At 34.9% G+C, this 22,261-nt stretch overlaps 11 protein-coding genes across 11 annotated transcripts; 4 read left to right on the top strand and 7 right to left on the bottom strand.

The window, feature by feature from the left end:
• Positions 1-305: 305 nt before the first annotated feature.
• HYPBUDRAFT_163138 (uncharacterized protein) lies at positions 306-1,700 on the bottom strand. The gene has a single exon (XM_020222604.1). It carries the CDS (start codon positions 1,676-1,678, stop codon positions 311-313), a length of 1,368 nt encoding a protein of 455 aa, XP_020074615.1. The 5' UTR covers positions 1,679-1,700; the 3' UTR covers positions 306-310.
• Positions 1,701-2,183: 483 nt separating this feature from the next.
• Positions 2,184-5,745, bottom strand: SWI1 (Swi1p). The gene has a single exon (XM_020222798.1). The coding sequence runs from the start codon at positions 5,669-5,671 to the stop codon at positions 2,309-2,311; it is 3,363 nt and encodes a 1,120-aa protein (XP_020074614.1). The 5' UTR covers positions 5,672-5,745; the 3' UTR covers positions 2,184-2,308.
• A 164-nt stretch (positions 5,746-5,909) lies between these two features.
• MNN10 (alpha-1,6-mannosyltransferase) lies at positions 5,910-7,199 on the bottom strand. The gene has a single exon (XM_020221738.1). The coding sequence runs from the start codon at positions 7,157-7,159 to the stop codon at positions 6,068-6,070; it is 1,092 nt and encodes a 363-aa protein (XP_020074613.1). The 5' UTR covers positions 7,160-7,199; the 3' UTR covers positions 5,910-6,067.
• Positions 7,191-8,055, bottom strand: HYPBUDRAFT_153802 (ubiquitin-protein ligase peroxin 10). The gene has a single exon (XM_020221737.1). It carries the CDS (start codon positions 8,048-8,050, stop codon positions 7,511-7,513), a length of 540 nt encoding a protein of 179 aa, XP_020074612.1. The 5' UTR covers positions 8,051-8,055; the 3' UTR covers positions 7,191-7,510.
• A 709-nt stretch (positions 8,056-8,764) lies between these two features.
• RAD32 (DNA-directed DNA polymerase eta) lies at positions 8,765-11,090 on the bottom strand. Its single transcript, XM_020221736.1, has one exon. The coding sequence runs from the start codon at positions 11,084-11,086 to the stop codon at positions 8,783-8,785; it is 2,304 nt and encodes a 767-aa protein (XP_020074611.1). The 5' UTR covers positions 11,087-11,090; the 3' UTR covers positions 8,765-8,782.
• Positions 11,091-11,297: 207 nt separating this feature from the next.
• Positions 11,298-12,338, bottom strand: MDH1-3 (malate dehydrogenase; the record flags this gene model as incomplete). Its single annotated transcript, XM_020218966.1, has 1 exon — positions 11,298-12,338. The coding sequence occupies one exon, from the start codon at positions 12,336-12,338 to the stop codon at positions 11,298-11,300; it is 1,041 nt and encodes a 346-aa protein (XP_020074610.1).
• A 488-nt stretch (positions 12,339-12,826) lies between these two features.
• On the top strand, positions 12,827-13,795 carry HYPBUDRAFT_153800 (uncharacterized protein). The gene has a single exon (XM_020221735.1). The coding sequence runs from the start codon at positions 12,913-12,915 to the stop codon at positions 13,717-13,719; it is 807 nt and encodes a 268-aa protein (XP_020074609.1). The 5' UTR covers positions 12,827-12,912; the 3' UTR covers positions 13,720-13,795.
• A 111-nt stretch (positions 13,796-13,906) lies between these two features.
• On the top strand, positions 13,907-15,890 carry HYPBUDRAFT_143204 (methylenetetrahydrofolate reductase (NAD(P)H); the record flags this gene model as incomplete). Its single annotated transcript, XM_020219846.1, has 1 exon — positions 13,907-15,890. Exon 1 carries the CDS (start codon positions 13,950-13,952, stop codon positions 15,888-15,890), a length of 1,941 nt encoding a protein of 646 aa, XP_020074608.1. The 5' UTR covers positions 13,907-13,949.
• Positions 15,891-15,991: 101 nt separating this feature from the next.
• Positions 15,992-16,609, bottom strand: NCE4 (Nce4p; the record flags this gene model as incomplete). The annotated part of the gene is made up of 1 exon (XM_020218986.1): positions 15,992-16,609. The coding sequence occupies one exon, from the start codon at positions 16,607-16,609 to the stop codon at positions 15,992-15,994; it is 618 nt and encodes a 205-aa protein (XP_020074607.1).
• Positions 16,610-16,951: 342 nt separating this feature from the next.
• Positions 16,952-20,107, top strand: RAD1 (ssDNA endodeoxyribonuclease). Its single transcript, XM_020219392.1, has 2 exons — positions 16,952-18,883; positions 18,998-20,107. Exons 1-2 carry the CDS (start codon positions 17,012-17,014, stop codon positions 20,099-20,101), a joined length of 2,976 nt encoding a protein of 991 aa, XP_020074606.1. The 5' UTR covers positions 16,952-17,011; the 3' UTR covers positions 20,102-20,107.
• Positions 20,108-20,435: 328 nt separating this feature from the next.
• On the top strand, positions 20,436-22,193 carry FGR29 (Fgr29p; the record flags this gene model as incomplete). Its single annotated transcript, XM_020223683.1, has 1 exon — positions 20,436-22,193. The coding sequence occupies one exon, from the start codon at positions 20,436-20,438 to the stop codon at positions 22,191-22,193; it is 1,758 nt and encodes a 585-aa protein (XP_020074605.1).
• Between the last annotated feature and the right edge of the window lie 68 nt (positions 22,194-22,261).

Here is a 22,261-nt window from a genome sequence, read left to right as displayed (position 1 = left end):
CCTATGTTCTTTGATAATCTTCAAGAAGAGAAGTAGCCGCTGACTAACAAATTGATCAAAATTCAAATGATTCACTTTTTTTCCTCATTTTTCGGTGTTTTTTTTTTTGTTTTGTTAGCGAAATCCCCAGTCATTTTTTGGCGGGGGGTTTTAATGAGAATCGGCATGTGCCGAGGGTAAGGCTGCAAATAAGTTCATAAGATTATATATATATACAAGTATAAGCATATATATAGGCATATGGATAATTACGATAGGAGTAGAACACGCAAACATATATTTAAACATATCTTTAATATGAAAGAGAAAATCACCAATCAAGTAAAGTTTCAGGGCTGGAGCCTTGACACTCCAATTGGTTGCAGATTTCTTGTAATTCTTCAACTTCTTTATTGGAAGAAGTTTTACCTACAAAAGCTGGATTGATTGGACCACCTTTGGCGGTTTCCAAAGCATAATGTTCCTTAACCATGTCACGAACCAAGCCTTGGTAGTATAAGACACCGGATTCTTTTGTTGGGTGCAAAAAACCAGATGTATATACTCCTTGATTCAAATTTTTTTGAGTTAATTGGCATAAGTTGAAATCTTCGATTTCAACCATTTGTAAAAAGTCTACAAATTCTTTCTTTGTATTTTCATCCAAGCCCTTTTTGGTATAGATATCGTATTGTAAGATGGTATGGGTAGCAGTAATGGGTAATACTCTAATTGAGTACCAAGCGGGAGAGTAACAGTTGATTCCGTTACTTGGCCAGGTATAAACCCATAATCCATCAAACTCACCACCGACGTTTTCTTTCTTCTTTTGCTTTGGTTGTTCTTGTTTAACTGGTTTTTTGCCAAAACCAAACCAGGAAGATGAATCTTGTTCTGGTTCTTTTGCTTGCTCGGCTTCTGGCTCATTTCTAATGATTTCAGCATAATGACGACAATATCTAGTTTTACCAGCAACTTTATATGTCTCCATACGGAAAGCAGAGTTCAATCCAGGATGAGCAGTTGGACAATGATAGCATTCTTGATAACCATCCATCAAGGTTTTCCAATTGAATTGACCATCAAGCTCATAAGACATATGATATTCATAATCGGAAAAATCAAATTCGTCAAATTCTTGAGTGATTCCTTCAAACCATTTATCAAATGGGATGAACTTTTCTGATGTATCATTATTAAAATTAACAAAGACTAATCCATGAGATGTAACATGAGTCTTAATAGGGAATAATGAATTTTCTTCCTTCTTGAAACCTTCAACGTTATCAAAATGAGGAGCTTTTGTTAATTTACCATCACTGTTATAAGACCATCCATGGTATTTACATCCTAAAACAATCGATGATCCCTTTTCTTTTCTAACAACAGGGTAAGCACGGTGACGACAAACATTATGAAATGCCTTTAATTCTCCATCAACCTTGGATTTGATGATGAAAAATGGTATACCAACAACATTAAAAGCATAATAATCCCCAGCTTTGGTAAAACGTGAAGCATGAGTACAAAATAACCATGATTTATTGAATATAGCTCTTTTCTCTAATTCGAATATCTTCTCTGAAGTCCACCAACTAGCTGGAAGAGTATGTTCACCTGGAAGTAACTTCCCACCAGTGGTGTTGTCATCTGCTGGTGGTGCACTTGGAGTAGCTTTAACTGGAGCAGCAGCAGCCATTGCAATTGTAGTTGTAGTTGAAGGCCATCTCCACCAAGTCCACTTTTTTATTCTACCTACTTACTTATATATATGCTCCCCAGCTAGCATTATCTGCAAAATTCTTATCGCAAAATATTTTGTTTTGGGCACAACCCTCAAGATAATGATAAACCTACTCTATTTAGGAACTACTATCCCTTTGCAGCCCTTTTCGTTTAAGCCTTTATACTTGATTACCGATATAAATCTACTGATTGGTTAAAATTCTCCCTTATTGTTATACCGGACATCTGTTTGTTTACGTAACTGCCGTTAGTATTAACGGGGAGCATAAGTATCAGTCAACGGAATTTTGAGAAATTCCAAAGAATCTCGGAATATAGAGTTACTCAAGTAAGTAAAGCTAGTGACTTTGTAAAGCAACTTGTACTTTAGATAACATGAGGAGATGTGCTTAATAGGTAAAGTATGGATTTTTTAACCTTTTTCTGGAGTTGAATCTTTAATGAGCCTTGTTACAATGGTTTATATCTATATTAAATGTAATTATACAAAAAAAAATTATTCATATTGATGTTTTCAATTTTTGTTTTTTTATCTTTTTTGTTTTGGTTTATTTAAAATAAAGAAGTGAAAGTTAGATTTGTATTAAAAAGATTTTAACAATCTGAGTAAACGTAAAAGTTCTTGACTGACATCCACGTCGACATTTGGGGCGATAAAACTATCCAAGGTTGATGTTTCGTCGGGCAATACCCTATAAGCATCGGTTAATTTGGAAAGCTCATCTTTCAAAGGAGACGATGGGGTATTTCTATAATACAATAAGGCATTACCAACTAAGGAATTAACAACAATTAGAGCTTTCAAAATTACTAAAGACAAGATCTTACTTTCGTTAGAATGAAGACCATATTTTGAAGCTTCAGTAACTAAAGAAAGTGAAATTCTGGCAAAGTTTGAAAGTAAAATATCTTTATTTGCAAGTAACCATTCAACTAAAACATCATTCAATGGGGAATTTTCATCATAAGGAATTAAATCAATTAATAATTTAACACCAAATAATGCCTGGGATAAAGTTGGAGCTCTTATAAAAGTGAATTTGGCAAATTCAAAACTGTTAGAATCAAATGGTATCACACTCATTAATAATTTAAATGATCTAGTTAAAAGCTTAGCTTCTTTTGTAGAATTATCATCACCGAAATAAGCGTCCATTAATTTTTTGGTTTCTTGTTGATCTTGAGCGCTAATATTGATTGAAATGACTGATGGGAAACTATTTGATGATGATGCTGCTAAACTACCACTAAGAACCGCTTGCATTAATGTTTTATTTCTAGGTTCACGTACTAATAATTTAGTAAATGCATCAATACCAAAGGGTAAATAAGAAAACATATCTAAATTAGCATAAGGGATTTTAAATCCAGATTCTTCCTTTTCATTTTCATTTAACTTGGGTCCAAATGCACTAATTAAAATGAATGATAAAAATGCTTCTTCTAAAGTCCTCAATTCCATTAAAAATGCAATATTATCTAACATCAATAAACAATCTTTTAAGATGCATAACCTTTTTCTGTAAAATTTAAATTTATCAGGATAACTGGCAATGTACTTAACACATGTAAATAATAAATCTTTGAATAATGAATCGTTGGCCATAACAGCTTTGCTATCCTCAGCAAATGAAAGATTTCTCAAAATCATGGTAATAGTTATTAATTGATCAACTAACATTACTTGCTCATCAACAGCACTCTTGGTTTGGAGTTTGCTGAAATGATATTTATTCTCTTCTTTGAACTTAAGTATTGTAGTATTATAATCGGTAATACCAAATCTTTCTAACTTTGGTTCTTCCTCGATATTCGACAATGGAGTGTCATTTTCTTCTTCATAAGAGAAAACTTCGTCCAAATCTAAGTCTGAGTCTTCATCCTCAATAACTTCAGCTGATAACGAATCCACAACATATGTAACGTCTTCACCAAACATTTGCTGATTCCCAGTATATTTTTTAAATACATCATCTATAGGATTATTTTCACTTAATTTACTAGCATCTTCATAAACAGAAGCATGTTTAGACTTTTTGCCAATAATATGATCTAAAACTTTCAAACCAAGCAGAGCCAATGAATCTAAAAGTTCTAGACAATCCGTAACTTTAAAAGAGAAACTGGAGTCAGAAGTAGTCACTAACAAGGTATTTAAAGCACTCATTATTTCACCACTATTTGGTACAGTATAATTTTTCAACGCCATAGTTAAAGCATGCACATTGATGGAACCCAACTCAGGAGCAAATAAATAAACTGGTTTGGTTAATTCAATTTCACTAGCTAAACTTGATAAGGCTTTGATATCAAACCCATCATGAGTCTCCACTAACTTACGGAGAGGTACATAATTTTTAATAATATTGAATTCTAGTTCCTTATCTGGTTTATCAAGTTGAGGTGATTCGGAAGTTTGATCATTTGGTGTTCTTTGTGGTTTAGGCTTCGTGGGTTTTTGCATGGTTTGCTGAGTTTGAGTTTGAGGTGGTGGTTGGGAATGTTGTTGAGGAGTATGCTGTTGAACTACACTTCCGCTTCTTGAAATTGTTTGTTGAGCCATGTACGGCGACTGAGAGACAGCAGGTGAATTGTGAGCCGATGGATTACTAACATGAGAAAGCTTTCTTTGTTGGGGAGTAGGAGCTGAACTTGGAATTGGGCTCTGATGTATCATTCCAGCACCTGGAGTAGGGACGTTGTTTATTCCGGGTGAGTTAATGTTGGCTGGCGGTGACATGTTGCTTTGAGATATATGTCTTGATGGTGGATTTTGCATTTGCTGTTGTAGTTGATTAGGAGCATTTTGTTGCTGCTGTGGTTGTTGTTGCAATTGCAGCTGTTGAAGTTTTAAAAATATTTTCTTTTGGTACATCATTCTTTTCGTTTGTAAATCTCTTGCACCATTTGGAGTTTGACCATATTGCTCATAAGGAAGCACGTATTGTATATAGACATTTGCAGTTTCCTTTTCGATTTGAATTCTCGAGTTAAAATCTTGTTGTACATTTATACCTTCGAAAAAACCTAATCTTTGACAAATAGCAGTCCAAGAATTACCTTGTTGAGGTTGTATGTTTTGAAGTGCTTTCATTAGCTGTTGACCCCCACCAAGTTTTTGGGATAACAAATGTAAAAGTAGAAGGTTAACTTTTTTACCATTCACAATCGGTTGTTGAGTTATTGGCGTATTACGGCTATTCATGAAGTCATTGAGGGTAGCTATGAATAATTCGTATTGGAGCTGCTGTAATTGTTGTGGACTGAGCTTACTGACTAGTTGCTGTTGTGCTTGCTGGGCCTGGTGTTGAGCCGGACCTTGCATTGGTTTCGGGTTTTGTTGAGGATTTGATGGTTGCAGTTGGGGTCTTGATAAATTTTGTGGGATTTGAGGAGTTCCAACCAGATGATTATATTGAGGAGTGGTTGATGACGCCATACTAGGAGAGTTCATATTGTTTACCGGACTAGGAGCATACACCAGGTTTACTTGAGAATTGCCTTGACCTCTTCCACCTTGATTCATATTCATCATTTGTTGAGGAGTTGGGGCATTAGATGGCTGGGGTGATGCTGACATGGGAATGTTGCTTGGAGAAAACTGCTGTTGTTCCTGTTGTTGTTTCTGCTGCTTTGCATGAAGCATTTGTTGTTGCATTATTTGTTGTCTCATCTGAAGAAGTTGTTCTTGTTTCGACTTATCTAAGCTTTTCTGCTGTTGTTGTTGTGTTGATGGCGCTTGTTGCTGCGAAGGAAACCCTTGTTGGTTGAGAGTCTGTTGAGGGTTTGAAAGCATTTCGGTATCCATTGATTGATTATTATGCGGTACCTGTTGATTAGATTGATTATTTGACTGAGCGGCCTGGTCAAAAATATTATTCAAGAACGCATCTTCTTTTGGAATACCACTGCTCTGATTTCCATCATTAAACCAAAAGTTAGACATGGCTTCAACAATCCCTAGGTACTTGAAATACGACTTCTGTGGTGGTATACCAATTAAGTTTTTGAGCGCTTAGCGTTCCCTTCAGTGTTATTTACTATTTTTTGAGTTTTTTTCGAGTTTATAGTTTTTCCTTTCTCCAGACAGGAACGAACTAAAAAAAAAAAAATTGTCATAACGGTTACTGCACTACTTGGTCTGATGTACTAGAATACTACAAATTCTAATGATAAATGTGAATCGTTCGGTTGATGCTTGAAAAAGGCTCTATACACGTATTAATAACAAGAGAAAATGAGTAGAACTAGAGAGTTTTGGATGAAAGGCGAAACGAAAAGAAAAACAAGAAAAGAAGGGTAGAATGGTATGTGAAAAATAAATTACAATAAGCATTAATGATTACCATAAATGCCACCATCTTTTATGAAGTTTCTTTGAAAGAGCTTTGTAGTGCTCCATCTCGCCCCAGCAGTCTCTGCCCCATTCACACCCTGCCATATTGACCACAAAGTCATTACTTTGGAAGAAATATTGGGGATCATCAGCTTTATCGGAACAGGCACCGGGAGGGAATGAATTGATGGTTCTTAAAGGTAAGAACCCGATCCTTTCTCGGATCCATGGTTGGGAGGAGTATAAAGTTTCCAAAGCATCTTGTTCTTTATGTTCCCATTGCATATGCATTTGTTCGTACATGGCAGGATCCCACCAAATATCAAGGAGCATATCAGACCAAGAAGATCTTCTCATTAAGAACGAGCCCAAGTTGAACCCCCCACAGTCTTGAGTAATGACCATATCAATTGGGCTGTCATAATTGAGGTAAGGAATGTCAACAGGAAGACCAAGCGGATTAAATGTTTCAGGGGATCTATAAGTAGCATTTTCTAAATTGTTCAAGAAATGTTTTTCTAATGATATTTGGGGTTCCATGATATAAGTATGTAAATCCAACCACCAAAACCATTCGGTATTTGGAAATTGTCTCATTGTTTGTTTCATAATATCTACTTTTTCCCAAGATTCTCTCCATTCATGTGAGTATCTCTTCTTTATAGTCATATCTTTGATGGTTAAACCGTATCCGTGACTTTTGGCATATTGTTTCTTATTAGCGATTGAAGATCTTTCCACTGACCACTCTTGAGGTCCTTTCCATTTAAGAACACCACCGCCTTCATTTGCAGCTAGTATAATAACAACTTTGGGACTACCAGTCCTGAAATGTGGAACAAAAGGTACCGATGTGAAGAGTGACAAGCATATAAAAGTTACTAAGAAAATCAGTATTTTTTTATATTTCAATGAAAATGATTGAATAGATCCAAAAACAGCGTTTATACTATTATTGATTCTGGTGAGTATTGGTTGGTGTTTGTTTGGTTTGAATGTCTTGGAATAGCCGTCATTGCTTGAGCCAGCATGTGTTTTCTCTAAATCATCCAGATTATCAGTTGAATAGGGTAAGTTGAACCCACTGTTCGAACTCATGATGGTATGTTTATGATGCTTCTCGAGCAGGAAAAAAAAACCTTTTTGGACAGAGTATGGATCGAACCGAAGCAGAGCTTAAAGAATCCTCTTCCTATCTCCCTCTTAATGAATTGCTGAACAGTTACTTGTTGAACAGTCTAATTGTTGAACAGTTTAATTCTAGATCAAGCCAAATTACTTTGTTGTTTTAGGCCACGGATTATTTCATGTTGAGATTTTTTCACTTTTTTCTTTCTTTTTTTTTTTTTAAAAAAAAACCTTTAACGTTGGATATATACATCCGTACACCTTAATAAAATAGCTAGCGGTTGGTATACCATTACTATGGATTGAACTATACAGATGGCATTAGCGGAGAGGGAGGAGATTCTGTTCAAGGCACTGCAGTCTACATAAGGGGCACTCGGGGTGTTCACGAATCCAATCAACAATGCAGACCCAGCAGAACATATGACCACAATTGGCAGCAGAAGGATTGGTCATTGGTGATAAACATAACATACACGATCTGGAAGCTTCAGGGATGTAAGGTAGTTGATTTGGGTCTGAGAGGTCGAAATTTACGCGTTCACTAAGTTTTAAATCTTCAGTGAACGACTCGTTGTATGTTTCTAATTGTTTAATAGATTTAATTCTGGATGGCTTCGATTCTTCGTCTTCTTCACTGGTATGTGATTTTTTAAGACTGTCTTGATAAGTTTTGAATTTGACAAGTGACTCAAAGACAAACTGTAGTAATATAATAGCCCCTAAGAATGAGTAATTGCCAGTTTTCTGTAATTTCCTGGGATCCTTGTTATGACCAAAGACATACCTCAAACCAAATATACGTTTGGACAATGAGTAAAACTCACCTTGAAAGTAAAAAATAGCAATATGCAAGTTCATCAAAGTATCTAAAACCTTATCATATGATGAAAGATACTGAAGTATCACTTGTTTTTTGGAGCTTTTATTTTGGTCTTCTTCCTCTTGTTTGGGCTTATGGTATTTGACTAGTCTGTTGATCAAGTACGGTAAGATTGCATAAGAAAATATAAATCCAAGCTTGGGTAAGATTCTGGGGAATCTTTTTCCTGACCTATTTACATATATTAAATCAACGTATTCTTCACCCAAAGTTCTGGCTCCAAGTAATGTCGTTAGGATAAGGTATACAGCTTTGGCGCCCACAGTTATTTCATTCCCATACGTGTTGATGAATCGTTGGCCCTTCAATATATGTAAAGCGTCTTGAAATTGAGATCGAAATAACGATTCAAAGTAACTATCCTTTTGATTAGCTCTTACTAATGAAAATTGTTAGTATTGGTTCTCTCCCCCACAAAAAAAAATTGATTATTTCAAATCTAATTGAACCATACCTATCGTAGCTGCGTCAGCAAAGGGTAATGCCTTATCATTCACTTTGGACATGATGCTTGCCTATTATAAAAGTACGGACGCTTCGTTATGTTAAGGGCAGTGAAGAGGTCAAGTATGAAGATTGCATTTCTAACTTTTCCTCGGTCACCGAACAAAAAAAATTCGGTGAGGACGCTTTATTACTGCTAAAAAAAAATGTATTACGGTTTAAATCATTAGTATATTACAGCGTTATCTATAGAGAATAAATATAAATTAGAAGGGTAGCTTTGTTTGTCCTTTGTCGAGTTTTTTCTTTTTTGGATTTTCTTGTTTATTTTGATGGCTTGTTCTTTTATTACTTTCTGGTTTAGGATTTATTTCGTTTTGGTTTGATGTCCCATTTAATTTTTCGGAGAGTTCCATAGCATAATGGAGGTCCACATGTTCAAATACATCTTCAACTGGGATATGGCATTTGTCACAGTATCTGGTTCGAATAAGTCTCTCGAGTAAGCTTTTGTTTGACTCCTCTGAAGTCGACAGGCTTGAGGACGATCGGAGAGTATTTAAGACGTTATAATTAGAATCTGGCGGGTTTGAATCTACTTTAGGTTTGGATTTAGGTGCAATTCTGGGTGGGTCCACTGGTGCATTACTGGACTCAAATTCATCAAATAACTTTTTGATGTATTCTTTGTCTTCTTTGAATTGAGGAGCTGGAGAAGCTGATTTGGATTTCAAAATTTGAGCCTGTTCTTCTTTTCTTTCGTTTTCACTGATTTGAAAATCCTCAAATAACTTTTTAACGTATGCTTGGTCCGGTTTCTTACTTTTCTTTTCAATTGGAGCAGGTAAAGCTTGTTTAGGTTGTTCAGTGTTAACTTCACTAAACATTTTTTCAATGTCTTGCTTAGCTAACAAACCTTTGTTATTGGGGTTACCAAGATACGAGTCAATTAGATTTGAATCGGTGGTCTTGACAAAATTGGATATAACCACTGATAAATTAGCCAATGGCATAATCTTGTAATTTTTCAAAACATCCATCGAATCGGTGACCTTGAGTAATCTTGGCCTCTTACCATTGTTCAAGGAAGGAACATTTGAATTTTCCAATAACTCAAGTAGTAATCTAAAAGTCAAGTTTGTCATTGACACTCTTAGCTTCTCGAGAGATCTTGATACTGGTATTGGAGTTTGTTTTGAAAGTTTTGTATAAGAAGATGTAGTTAATTGAATGCTAATCGTTTTCGGTCTCATGATTGAGCCTTTTTCACGGTCGGAATCAAGCTGCAGCATGGATAAGTTTAGATTCTCGTCATCTAATTCGATTAGTCTGCTATATAAATCTCCCACAAACACTTTCAACCAGTCGCAAGTGTCATATATGTTATCAACAAAAGCATTAACGAGGAAATTCTTTCTTGACATCATGGATTTGACTGATGTTCGTAATACTAACTCTTCAATATAGTTACCCCTCACCAAGTTAAACACTCTTTCTGCTAATGGGTGGTCATTTGGTAATTCTTGTTTTAATTGATCTAACAGGAAATGTTCTCGTAAAAATTTAATTGAATTTATATCTCCCGGAACATCAAATTTTGATAAAATAACGTCACCAGTTTTACCACCCATTCCAGTTATATCGATGAGTTCAAAATTGTTTAAAAATCTATAAATCAGTTTATTTCGAACAATAGTTTGCATATCCGGTTTAATAAACCCACCAGCCAATTTGGCTAGTCTTTTATTACGAGCTAATCCACCAGATGTTGTATAACCAAGATCCTTGAAGACACGATTCCTTAAATCATATAGGATTTGCGATCCGATAACCAGACATATATCATCCCAATCATTGATTACAGGCTTTGGTTCAGCTCCAGCCTGAGATTCCGAGAACCAAGCATCTTCTTCAGGGGTTTTGTAGATATCACCAACCCAATATAGAGATTCCGGTAAAGTTTTCAGTATAGGAGGTAAATAAGTATCAGGATTATGCTCTCTTACTAAATCTTGAAGAAAGGGGAAAAAAGATAGTATTTTCAGATAAACCAATCTACCAAAATCCATATAACTTTCATCGACACTTGCTTTTTCAACCATATCACAACCTTCTTTCAAAATTTTTATAATTTTTCGAGATTCACGTCTATAAGGATCTAAAGAAACCTTATAAACAGTTTGATCCGGGAGACCTTTCACGTACAGCCAATGGTCTTCACCCTTTTTGAAAGCAGCAGCATGAGCGATGATTAACTTTGGACATTTTTTTTTAGCTGACTGAATAGTATCCATTCGATTTATACCAAATTTTCTTGCTGGATAAGATACTGCGATCAATGATTGCCATTGGGCACAAACTACCGGAGCATCATCGTCTAAACCAAGACGAATTTGCTCACATTGAGCGAAAAAGGCATTTAAATCTATAAACCCAATTACTGATAGGTTCAGTTTATAAGATAGCTTTGGATCATTTAAATCGATCAAATCTTTGATAGTGAAGGCGGATTTGGATAGCGGGTCAGTGGTTAATGCAGCCAAATCGACATTAAGATTTTTAACTGACATAATATCAGTTGCAGTCTATAACATCAGTTCATTTGTAAGTAGGAAGTTATCAACTTGCAAACGCGTAATGAGATAGTTATACCCTTGGCATGCGGTGGAGTGGGATGTACGGGCGTGAATTTAATGATTGCAAAAATTTTGAAACTATTATATAAACACATGCATTAACCTAAAGAACAATTAACTAATATAAACAGATGATGAGAGAAAACTATATTTTAGAACCTTTAACAAAGTTGGTACCTTGAGCAATTGATTTATCCAATCCATTTAAAGCGACAGAAACCAATTGTTTTTCATTTTCAGTGATGGTGAGAGAATCGAAAGGATTAATGAATGATTTAATTTCACCTTTTTCTAAAATAACAGGGACTGAGAAATAAGTAGCGCCATTTAATGATTTTTTAGATAACTCTTCACCATTTGGTAATCCTGGTAAATAGACATACGAAGTTTCCGGAACGACCGAAGTATTAGTTTGACCACCAGCCACGGAATCTAAGACTGATTCAGCAAAACGATAGCCGGCATAGGCCATTGATAAAGTGGCGGAACCGGCTCCATTCTTAGCCTTGACGACTTCATCCCCACCGAATTGAACACGATGGACGAATTCTTTATATTGAGCCGGAGTGATTTTTGAGCTTTTTGCAGAAATGGTAGAGTTGACATTGATTAATGGAACAATGGTATCACCGGAATGACCACCAATAACGGAAATCTTACCCTTCAACGATTTTGGAGGTTCATTGATTAATTCACCAAGGAAAGTTTCTGCTCTAACGGAATCTAAAGTAGTAACCCCAAATAATTTTTTTGGATTGAAAACACCCAATTTTTTCAACACTTCAGCTGCAATTGGAACAGTAGCATTGACTGGATTGGAAATGATCAAAATAGCTGCGTTTGGACAAGTCTTACCAACGTTGGCAATCAAATCTCTAATAATCGAAGCGTTAATATTAAATAAATCAGCTCTAGTCATCCCCGGTTTTCTTGGAACACCAGCAGGTATAATAACTAAATCACTATTAGTCAAAGCAGATGTAATAGCCAGTTTATCTTCCTTATTAGCAGGTTGATGGCCAGTTACTTTAGCTGGACTACAAATATGTGATAAATCAGCAGCAACCCCATTGGCATTAACAATATCAAATAATGCTAACTCATCAACGTTTTGATTCAACTTTAATAATAACGAAAGTGGTTGTCCAATACCACCAGCAGCACCACAAACAGTAACCTTAACCATGATATAAATAATCAAGTAAATAGCCTCTATCTTAAATGAGTAAAACTTTTCAGTTATTACCAGATCTATTTATTGGATCCCTTCACCGAAGAGTCACATGTTTAAAAAAAAATTTATTATGCGTCAAAGTGACTCAGTTCAAGAGAGTTTTGTACCTCGGAAATTTGGGAAAAGCGACTCATTTTCAGTTTTGTATTTTTATCCTGAGGAGAAAACCGGCTGAGGGGATGCGGTACGGGTGGGCTCGGAAGTGGGAGGGGAAGTGCAAGCGAAGGAATAAGCTGGTGTGCGGGTGTGTAGTCACGTGTGTGTAACAGGTGAAAACCAGAGTTTGCATGTTACACACACGTGCCGCTAATCTGTAAAGCTGCTCTTCTTCCAAGGTGGACTTTTACAGGTTATCGCGGCAAAGGACAAAAAAACTACTATCGATTAAAAAATGACATTCAAAAGGTTCTGATTAATTGAGCTTTTGTGATTAGATTAACGTCGTCTTTATATCAATTCATAAAGAACAACAAGCTCCCTGGAGGCACAACTTAGTATATTGTTTTTTTCTTATTCAAGGGCAAGGATGATTAAGTTTATTCTTCTATTATTAGTTTGGTGTTTGAGGGCAGTTAGAGCATTTGATTGTTCGGTATCGGAATTATCATCGTTTGATTTCGAAAGTATAAAAGGAGTTCATTCGGTTACAATCAATAAAAACACCCCACCATCCACCAGTATTTTCACTTGGAATATTGGAGTATGTGTTAATACCGACGAGATTGAACATTGTCCTAAAAATTCGGATATCTGTGGTGTGAATAAACTTCAATTTAATGATGATAAAAAGACAATTGTATCGGAAATAATTGGTTTCAATAACGGGTTGTCTAAATCCTATAAAATCACTCCACCGACTAAAAATGAAGGGGGTGCAGTCACTATTCTGTATAAAGGTGCTAGTTGGGGTGATGTTTTGGTTGATGCCGATTTGAAATTCGTTTGTCCTTCTAAAGACGATAAGGATTTGGATGTTTTCAATGTCGATAAGTGGAATGGTGAAAAATTACAAATTTCGGTTAAATCAAAAGCTGCTTGTAATACTAAAAAGTCAAAAAATCCAAAGAAACCTTCGAACGGTAATGATCAAGATCATGGAGAATCTTGGGGGTGGTTTACTTGGATCTTTATCTTTATGGTTTTATTCTCAAGTATCTATATCATTGGTGGGGCTTGGTATCAATACAATAAAGGTAATGCAATTGATTTCCAATCGGCTTTAAAAGAAGTTTTGGAAAATTTCATCGATTTATTAAAAGGTTTACCTACTTTTATCAAAGAAATTATAGATAAATTCACCGGTGGTAGCAGAGGTGAATATAGTGCTGTCTAATTGAGGAGGCTTGCCTCTCTCATTCCTCTTTATATAGATTTAAGTTGTAAATACATATTCTAAATAGCCATTCGGATCATTGGTTTTTAGCAATTACACTAAAAAAAAAAAAGAGAGAGGGAAGTCAAATCTTTTGAAAGATTCTCAACAAATTGAAATCTTGACTCTGCAAAAAGTCTTTCTACTCAGCGATTATCCTTCTTAATTGATATACTTACTTTCTATTCATAATGCCGAGTGTCAAGGAAAAAATTCTATCTTTGAAGAGTAATGAAAGATTCATATCTTTCGAGTTTTTCCCTCCAAAGACGGATGCAGGGTTCCGTAACTTATTGGCTAGGTTAAGTCGTATGCTGGCTTTGAATCCCTTATTTATTACAGTTACCTGGGGTGCTGGTGGTTCAACTAGTGAAAAGTCATTGGATTTGGCTGCTACTTGTCAAAAAGAATTGGGTCTCACCACTGTTTTACATTTGACTTGTACAAATACTAATAAAGAAATCATTGATGATGCTTTATCAAAGGCCAAATCAAATGGGATAAGAAATATTTTAGCATTAAGAGGTGATCCTCCAAGAACTGAAGAATACTGGACTCCTAATTGTGATTTCAATAATGCTGTTGACTTGGTAAGATATATAAAACAACAGTATGGTGACTATTTTTGTATTGGGGTAGCAGGTTATCCTGAAGGTCATGTTGACGGTTCTGATAATTCACAACAAAGTATTGAAAAAGATATTCCTTACTTGATAGAAAAAATTGAAGCAGGTGCTGATTTTATCATCACTCAATTATTCTTTGATGTTGATAAATTTTTAAATTACGAAAAAGTTTTAAGATCATATCCTCAACTTTCAAATATAATTTTGATTCCTGGTTTAATGCCAATCACTACGTATAAAGTTTTCACCAGATCAACAAAACTTTCTCATGCCTCTGTTCCTGATGATATTGCAACTAAATTACATGATGCAAGTGTTGATGATGATAAAGTTAAGTCTTTAGGTATTGATATCATTGATGATATAATCACTAACATTAATAATCATACTGATAATCGTATAAGAGGTTATCACTTTTATTGTTTGAATTTAGAAAAAGCTGTCGCATCAATCATTAATAAATCAAATGTTTTATTACCGATAATGGATCTTCATGAATCAGTTGATAATAATGATGACGCCATTGCTTCAGATTCTGATGACGACTTGGATGCTAACCAAGTTAGAATGAACAGAAGAAAATCTTCAATCGTTAATGAAAACGAACCCTCAACTTCAAAACAAGATGTCTTAAATGGTCAAAAAAGTCTAATTGGTAAAGCATTATTAGACGATAAGAAAACTTTGGTTGATATAAGTATCGGTAAAGGTGCTTTAGGTAAAGATGCTACTTGGGATGAATTTCCAAATGGTAGATTTGGTGATTCAAATTCTCCTGCTTATGGTGAGATTGATGGTTATGGTCCAACTTTAAAACTTCATTCAACTAAAGAAATTGAAAATACTTGGGGCTCTCCTGAATCTACTAAAGATATTATAAGAGTCTTTATTGACTATTTATCGAATAAAATTGATTTATTACCCTGGGTAGATACTGAGCTTAGTCCTGAAACCGCCTTAATTCAAGAAGAATTATTTGAATTAAATAATAAAGGTTGGTTCTCCCTAGCCTCTCAACCAGCTGTTGATGGCTGCAAATCATCCGATAAAATTTTTGGTTGGGGTCCTTCGAATGGTGTCATATATCAAAAACCTTTTGTTGAATTATTCGTTCCTAAAAAAGATTGGAATGATATAATATATCCTCGCATGAAGTCTTGGTTTGACTCAAAAGTCGTTACATATTATCTTGGTGATTGTCAAAATAAAATTACTTCAAATTTATCTATTGGACCTAATTCCCATAATAGTAAAAGTGCTATCACTTGGGGTGTTTTCCCTCTGAAAGAAGTTTTACAACCAACAATTATAGATTACGAATCATTCAAAGCTTGGAATGAAGAAGCATTTTTACTTTGGTTGGAATGGGCTAGATGCTATAAGAAAACAACCAAATCTTTCGAAATATTAAATAATGTCTATAACGATTATTATTTAGTCAGTTTAATTCATCATGATTTCAAAAATGAATCTGGTTTATGGGATGCCTTGCTCGGTAATGAATAACTATCCTCAAAATCAAGACTTTAATTTACTTGAAGCCTCTTATTGTATATACTTTTCTGTTACATAGCAACTCATTCAATATCAGCCCATGAAATGATATCTTAAGTCTTTTCAGGTAGCTTTAGCTCATTTTTTAAAACAGAAATGTACTTTCCAACCAAATTGCTATTCAATGTTTGAAATAAACGCGTATCACGTTCATCAATTCCCAAATATTGACAATTTATATTCTTCAACATAAGCATACCATTCATTATGGTAGTCCCCTTATTCACAATCAATCTACCTCCTAACGGAATCGAAAGTGGGATTTCCGAATTGTTATTTGTTCTTATAAAGGATAGCTTGTCATCATATTCATAAGCATAGCAGTAGTTGTCAAAGTTATCTTTCAAAACTAACTTATATACATCATTCGATGACCACCCAGTATTAGCATTAAGGTTTGTAGTGCCATTTTCACTATCCATCTCTACCAGAGTGATAACCTTATTCGAGCCTCTTTTAGATTTCCCTTTAGATTTACTGACTCTATCCACTGATACACTATTAGGATCTTCATATTCTTTCCATTGATCTAGCTGATTTAGACGCGATTTACTGATATTATGGATGTGTATAACATAAAATAGTATTGGAACTTGTGTCTGGGTTTCAGGTATATTTGCAAAATGCTGAGATATGAACTGATTCCTTGTTGCCGTTGCTAGACTATTCATCTTTTCCAATTAACCTTAGACGGAGTTGATACAATTCTACCTGAGTTTTATGAAATAAGTTGAAGATCTGGTTGCGCAATAAAAAAAAATCAACTTTAGAAGCGAAAATCCATCTCTTTATCTTGCTAAGAGAGTCAAGAATTAGTTCATGCTACTATAATGTCCTTGTTCGTCAATGATGACGATGACAACGAGACTTATGTTGATGAAGGCATCAACGATGTTATTTTGCAACAGAGTCAAACACCTAGTTTAAAGGAAGAAGCGAACGAGGAACAAGTCCCTACTCGACCATCAATTCCAGTGGTTTTCGAAGATCCTCCAGATATCACGCCTATCTATGAGTCTAAAGAAGTCGGATGCCTATTGCCATTGCTGTTTCAGCAAGAAGTTGTGGAAGATATGTTATCTAAAGATGGTTTACTTGTGTTGGGAAGAGGGTTAGGCTGGGAGATAATAGCAGCCAATCTACTATACGCGTTGAGTTCCCCTTCTATATCTCTTGTGACTGGAGACAGGCAGGAAAGTAAAAGAAGCTTGGTACTCTTGGTGAATGCTAAAGAAGAAGAAAACATTAAGTTAAGCGATATCTTAACTGAACTCCATTGGGCAAATACAACATCTATTAATCGTTCATCACCTGAAAACGAAGGTGCTAGACTGAGTGATGAATATGACGAATTGACTGACCTGGATCGATCACCTCTTACAATTATTGGTGGTGATATTACTAGTGCCGATAAGCGTAGGCGAACTTACGATTGCGGAGGGACTGTCTCTGTAACTTCTAGAGTTTTGGTAGTGGACTTGTTATCGGGTATTTTATCACCTCATGATATTACTGGGCTTTTCATTTTACATGCTGAACGAATAAAGGAAACATCTAATGAATCTTTTATTGTGAACTTATACCGTGATACAAATGACTGGGGGTTTGTCAAAGCTATATCTGATAAACCCGAAGCATTTACGGGCTTTACTCCTTTAGCTACTAATCTTAAATACTTAAGATTGTCAAATGTATTCTTATGGCCTCGTTTTCATGTTGAAGTTTCTTCTTCCTTAACGTATAAGGGTAAACACTCAAGACAACAAAAGCTCGAAGCAGACAGAAGTCGTTATGTTACAGAAATCAATGTTCAATTATCTACGAACATGAGGAAAATACAATCCGCTTTATTGGCATGTATACAGTCCTGTTTACAAGAGTTGAAAAGGCATAATCCATCATTAGCTACTGAATATTGGGATATGGAGAATATCCATGATATCGATTTTGTCCCCAGAATAAGGATTTCGTTAGATTCACAATGGCATAGAATTACATGGACTTCAAAACAATTAGTATATGATTTAGCAACTTTGAAGGATTTACTTAGTGATTTATTGGTTGTTGATTCGTTGACGTATTATCAAACTGTACAAAGTCTAGTTAATGTTCAAGCAAAGTCTGAAGCAGTAGGAATGACAACTACAGCAAACCTGCAACCTTGGCTAGGAGTTCCAGAAGCCGATACCGTTATATCTCGTGCAAGGGACAGAGCATTCCGGGAAACTAAAATTTCAAAATCAAAAGATACAATACAATCTGCGGGTATTGAGGTTAATGATCTTGATGAAGTGAAAGAGGATCAACTGAACTACTATATCCGTAACTATGTTTTAGAAGAGCAACCCAAATGGGATCAACTAGGACTACTTCTTGATGACATCATGTATGAAAAATCGCACAATAACAATCCAAGAACCGATGGTCCTGTTCTTATTATGTGTTCCAACACTAGAACTGCTAAACAAATAAGTAATTTAATACCGAAGTTGAAAAAGGAAGAAAACAGTATGACTGGCAAAAAAAGGTTTAGTGCAAAGAAATATATGGTTTCGAAGTTGAGGGATTATAGAGCTTGGAGAGAGACCATATATGCAACAAGGAGAATCAAAGCTGATATGGATAAACAAGATGAAACTGGTGCGGCGGGAGATACAGAAGGGACAAATAACGAAGAATTGCAAATGTCTAAGACGTTTACTCGTGGTAGAGGAACACCATTGAGCAAAAGAAGGAGAACTCGAGGGGCTTCCAGTGTTGCAAATGTCCAAAGACTTTATTCTGGATCGGTCCAAGAGAAGAATTCTGAGCCAGTAGATCTCGATGATGAAATTATAGAAAACCTTGAGAATGAAGTTGGACAAAGCGACGATGAAGGTGACTTTGATATTGAGGATGAAGAAAAAATATTCGAAAGTATTGGTAAAAATGATGAAATTCAAGAAGTTGATGGGCTTTTTGTTAAAGATGAAGGTGGCGGATTTGTTGTTGGGGATGAGGATGTACAGGAGATTCAAAATAAAAGTCAGTATAGAAGCACGCCGAACTTCATATTCGAGCACATTGATATATTTGACCAGATTATTGTTGAATCATACGATGAAGCTATTAATGATGCATTATTGCAGGAAATATCCCCCGCTTATATTATAATGTATGAACCAAGTTTGTCATTTATAAGAAGAGTTGAGATGTATCAAGCCATTAATAGGGATACACCAGCAAGAACTTACTTCATGTATTATGGGACTTCAGTCGAAGAACAAAGTCATTTATTAAATATTAGAAAAGAAAAGGAAGCTTTCACCAAATTAATTAGAGAGAAAGCATCATTGAGTAAGAATTTTGCAACCGAAGTTGATAATTGGAAATTTCAATTACAAAAGAAACAAGCTGTTAATACTAGGATAGCAGGAGGAGCAAGGTTCAGAAGTGATGATGATGAAATGCAAGTGGTTGTTGATGTAAGAGAATTTAGGTCAGCATTACCAAATTTGCTTTATAGAGTTGGTATTAAAGTTGTTCCATGTATGATTACAGTAGGTGATTATATTGTCTCACCCAAGATATGTATCGAAAGAAAGGCGATTCCTGATTTAATATCAAGTTTCAAGAGTGGGAGATTATACACTCAGTGTGAGCAGATGTTCAGACATTATGAAATGCCTACTTTATTGATTGAATTTGATGCCAATCACTCATTTTCATTTGAACCCTTTTCCGAGACTAATCGAAATAAGCTGGCACCTACGAATCCAATAGCTGCTAAGCTCGTAGGGCAAGATATACAATCCAAGATCATAATGTTGCTAATTGCGTTTCCTAAACTTAAAATCATATGGTCATCATCGTCATACGAAACCGCACAAATATTCTTGGAATTGAAGTCCAATCAAGAGGAACCGGATATTGCCAGTGCCATATCGAAGGGAGTTGATTCACAGATTAAGAGCAATGATGGCGGACCACCAATGTATAATGATGATGCCATTGACCTTTTACAGAATATCCCCGGTATCAATAATGTCAATTATTATAATGTAATTCAAAAAGTAAGGAGTATTGAAGACTTGGTTCAGTTGCCACTAGAGGCCTTTTATGAACTTCTTGGTCAAGAAAATGGGAATAAGGCATTTAACTTTATAAGTAATGCAGTTAAGTAAGATAATAGATAGATGATTTAATGTAATTTATTCAAGATGTATATTGATTTATGTAAAAAATTTTCAAAATTTGAAAAAACTTACAAGCCCGGTAATTTTTAATTCAGATCTCATATACAAACAAGTCATTTGTCAAGATCCATCAACGTAGCTTATACTACGAAGTTAGTATTCGGTTGATAGTGTTAATGACTGCCAAATCAAACTTTCCTATTTTGGACAGTTTGTTTATCTTCAAAACCTCCTTTTTTTTTTTGTTTTGTTAGCGCTTTGGTGTTGCTAAAAGAAGGATATAATCCAGATCACCCAACTTTTGAAGTTAGGATCTACAAGGATGTTTAGAGCCAGAACCTATAGTACCAGTAAGGAGGGAAATCGAATAAGTGAATTCAAAAGTTTATATTTTCAGATCAAAAAACACCTTGATAAGGTGAACATTAGTTTGAGGTATGAACAATTGAAAACCCCTGAGATATATTCTACATTGGTTAAATCAATAGTGGAGAAGTTATTACCAGTGAATAACATATACATGATATATGTTTTATTGTTGGTAAGGTATGAATATATGATACAATCTGAAAATGATTTGATGAAGTACGATTTATTGATGACCAAAGCCAATTTGAGTGAGATATTGGCAATCAGGATGTTAAGAGAGTACAGATCGGTTGATAGAACCAATATGCTATTCATCAACACTCCAGTGAAGGGAACACCATTGAACGTTATCGAGTTAACGATATTATCAAAACTGAAGAAATTCTTATCGCAACCAATTATAGTACATATACTTGATAAGTTTTATAAGGGGAATCTTGTTATTAAGCAATATAAGAATGAGAATGAAGAAAACGGTTTATTGATTGATAATGTGGTTGACCACCAGTATGAAAGAGTATCGATTGGCAAGATGATAAGCCGATCTAATAAAGTTCCAAAATATCAATCGATAATTATAAATATGAAATATATTGGATTAACTGTTTTATACTTGATATTCATGAATGGACAAAACAAGTATGCCGAGATAATGTTTTGGATCCTTGGACTAAGTTTCAATATTGAAATGGCTATAAAATTTTATCATATCGAATACATTTTCCTTAAAAAAATCCTATGGACGTACGTCGATATGGTTATATTATTAATGATTGACGTATGTTTTATATTGAAAGTTAGTGACATTCAGTATCAGGATTATTTCAGTATATTATCGATAATCTTGTTTCCTCGGATTCTATCAATCTTTAATAATTATGAATTTTTCCATATGATCATACTTTCATTCAAGAAAATGTTATGGAATATGATTGGAATGTTTATACTTTTTTTATCCTTGATATTTGGGTTTTTCATTTGCTTTATCAGTTTAACCATTAACAAAAGCAATTATGAAATTGCTTTTGATATGTTGAAAGTATTTTTTGGTTTCACTCCGGCCATTTGGACCAATTGGGATAACTATACTGATATGGGCAAAGTTGTTCAAATGAGTTACTTATTCTTGATCCAATTCATTATCAATACTATATTGGCAATTGTATTGGGGAATATTTTTGTCAAAATAAATCAAAGCAATAAGGAAGAATTTGAATATTTCAAAACTATCAATCTAATCATATACTTAAAATGGAGTCAGTTAAATGAAAATTTCTTATTGAAATTATTGAAATTCCCCATTGTGATTCAAATATTCGTTTATGAATTATTAAATTCTTTGTTCTCTAAGAGAAAAGAACAAGTTAAAACTTTCCAATTCTTCGATAAGGAGGATTACGAAGAAGTGAGAAGCAGAAGATTCAGTAATGCTACTTTCAAGAAGAAGCTTCTTCCAGTCCAATCGATATCCACTCTAGGCATCCGAAGTGCATCAACTGACTCAACGTTCATCGATGAAATATTAAACAAGAAATACCCCACCAAACTACATAAAGTAACCTCCAATAATCTGGAATCGGCGAAAAACGATGAATTAATGAAAAAATTAGATGATCTACAAGATACCATGAACAATCTAGTCAACGATCGATTTGACCACGATCTGGTTTATCTAAATAACTCTGACCAAGACTCTGATTATGAAATCTAGAGTGTCTAGACTTGCAGACGGATTACATTTGCAGCTAATTCCACTGGTTGCAGTTAAACCGTCCGATC

Source organism: Hyphopichia burtonii, assembly GCF_001661395.1.
Source record: "Hyphopichia burtonii NRRL Y-1933 unplaced genomic scaffold HYPBUscaffold_7, whole genome shotgun sequence".
NCBI lineage: Eukaryota > Fungi > Ascomycota > Pichiomycetes > Serinales > Debaryomycetaceae > Hyphopichia > Hyphopichia burtonii.
The sequence above is the reverse complement of the archived record's forward strand: the minus strand, read 5'-3'. Positions and strand labels throughout refer to the sequence as shown.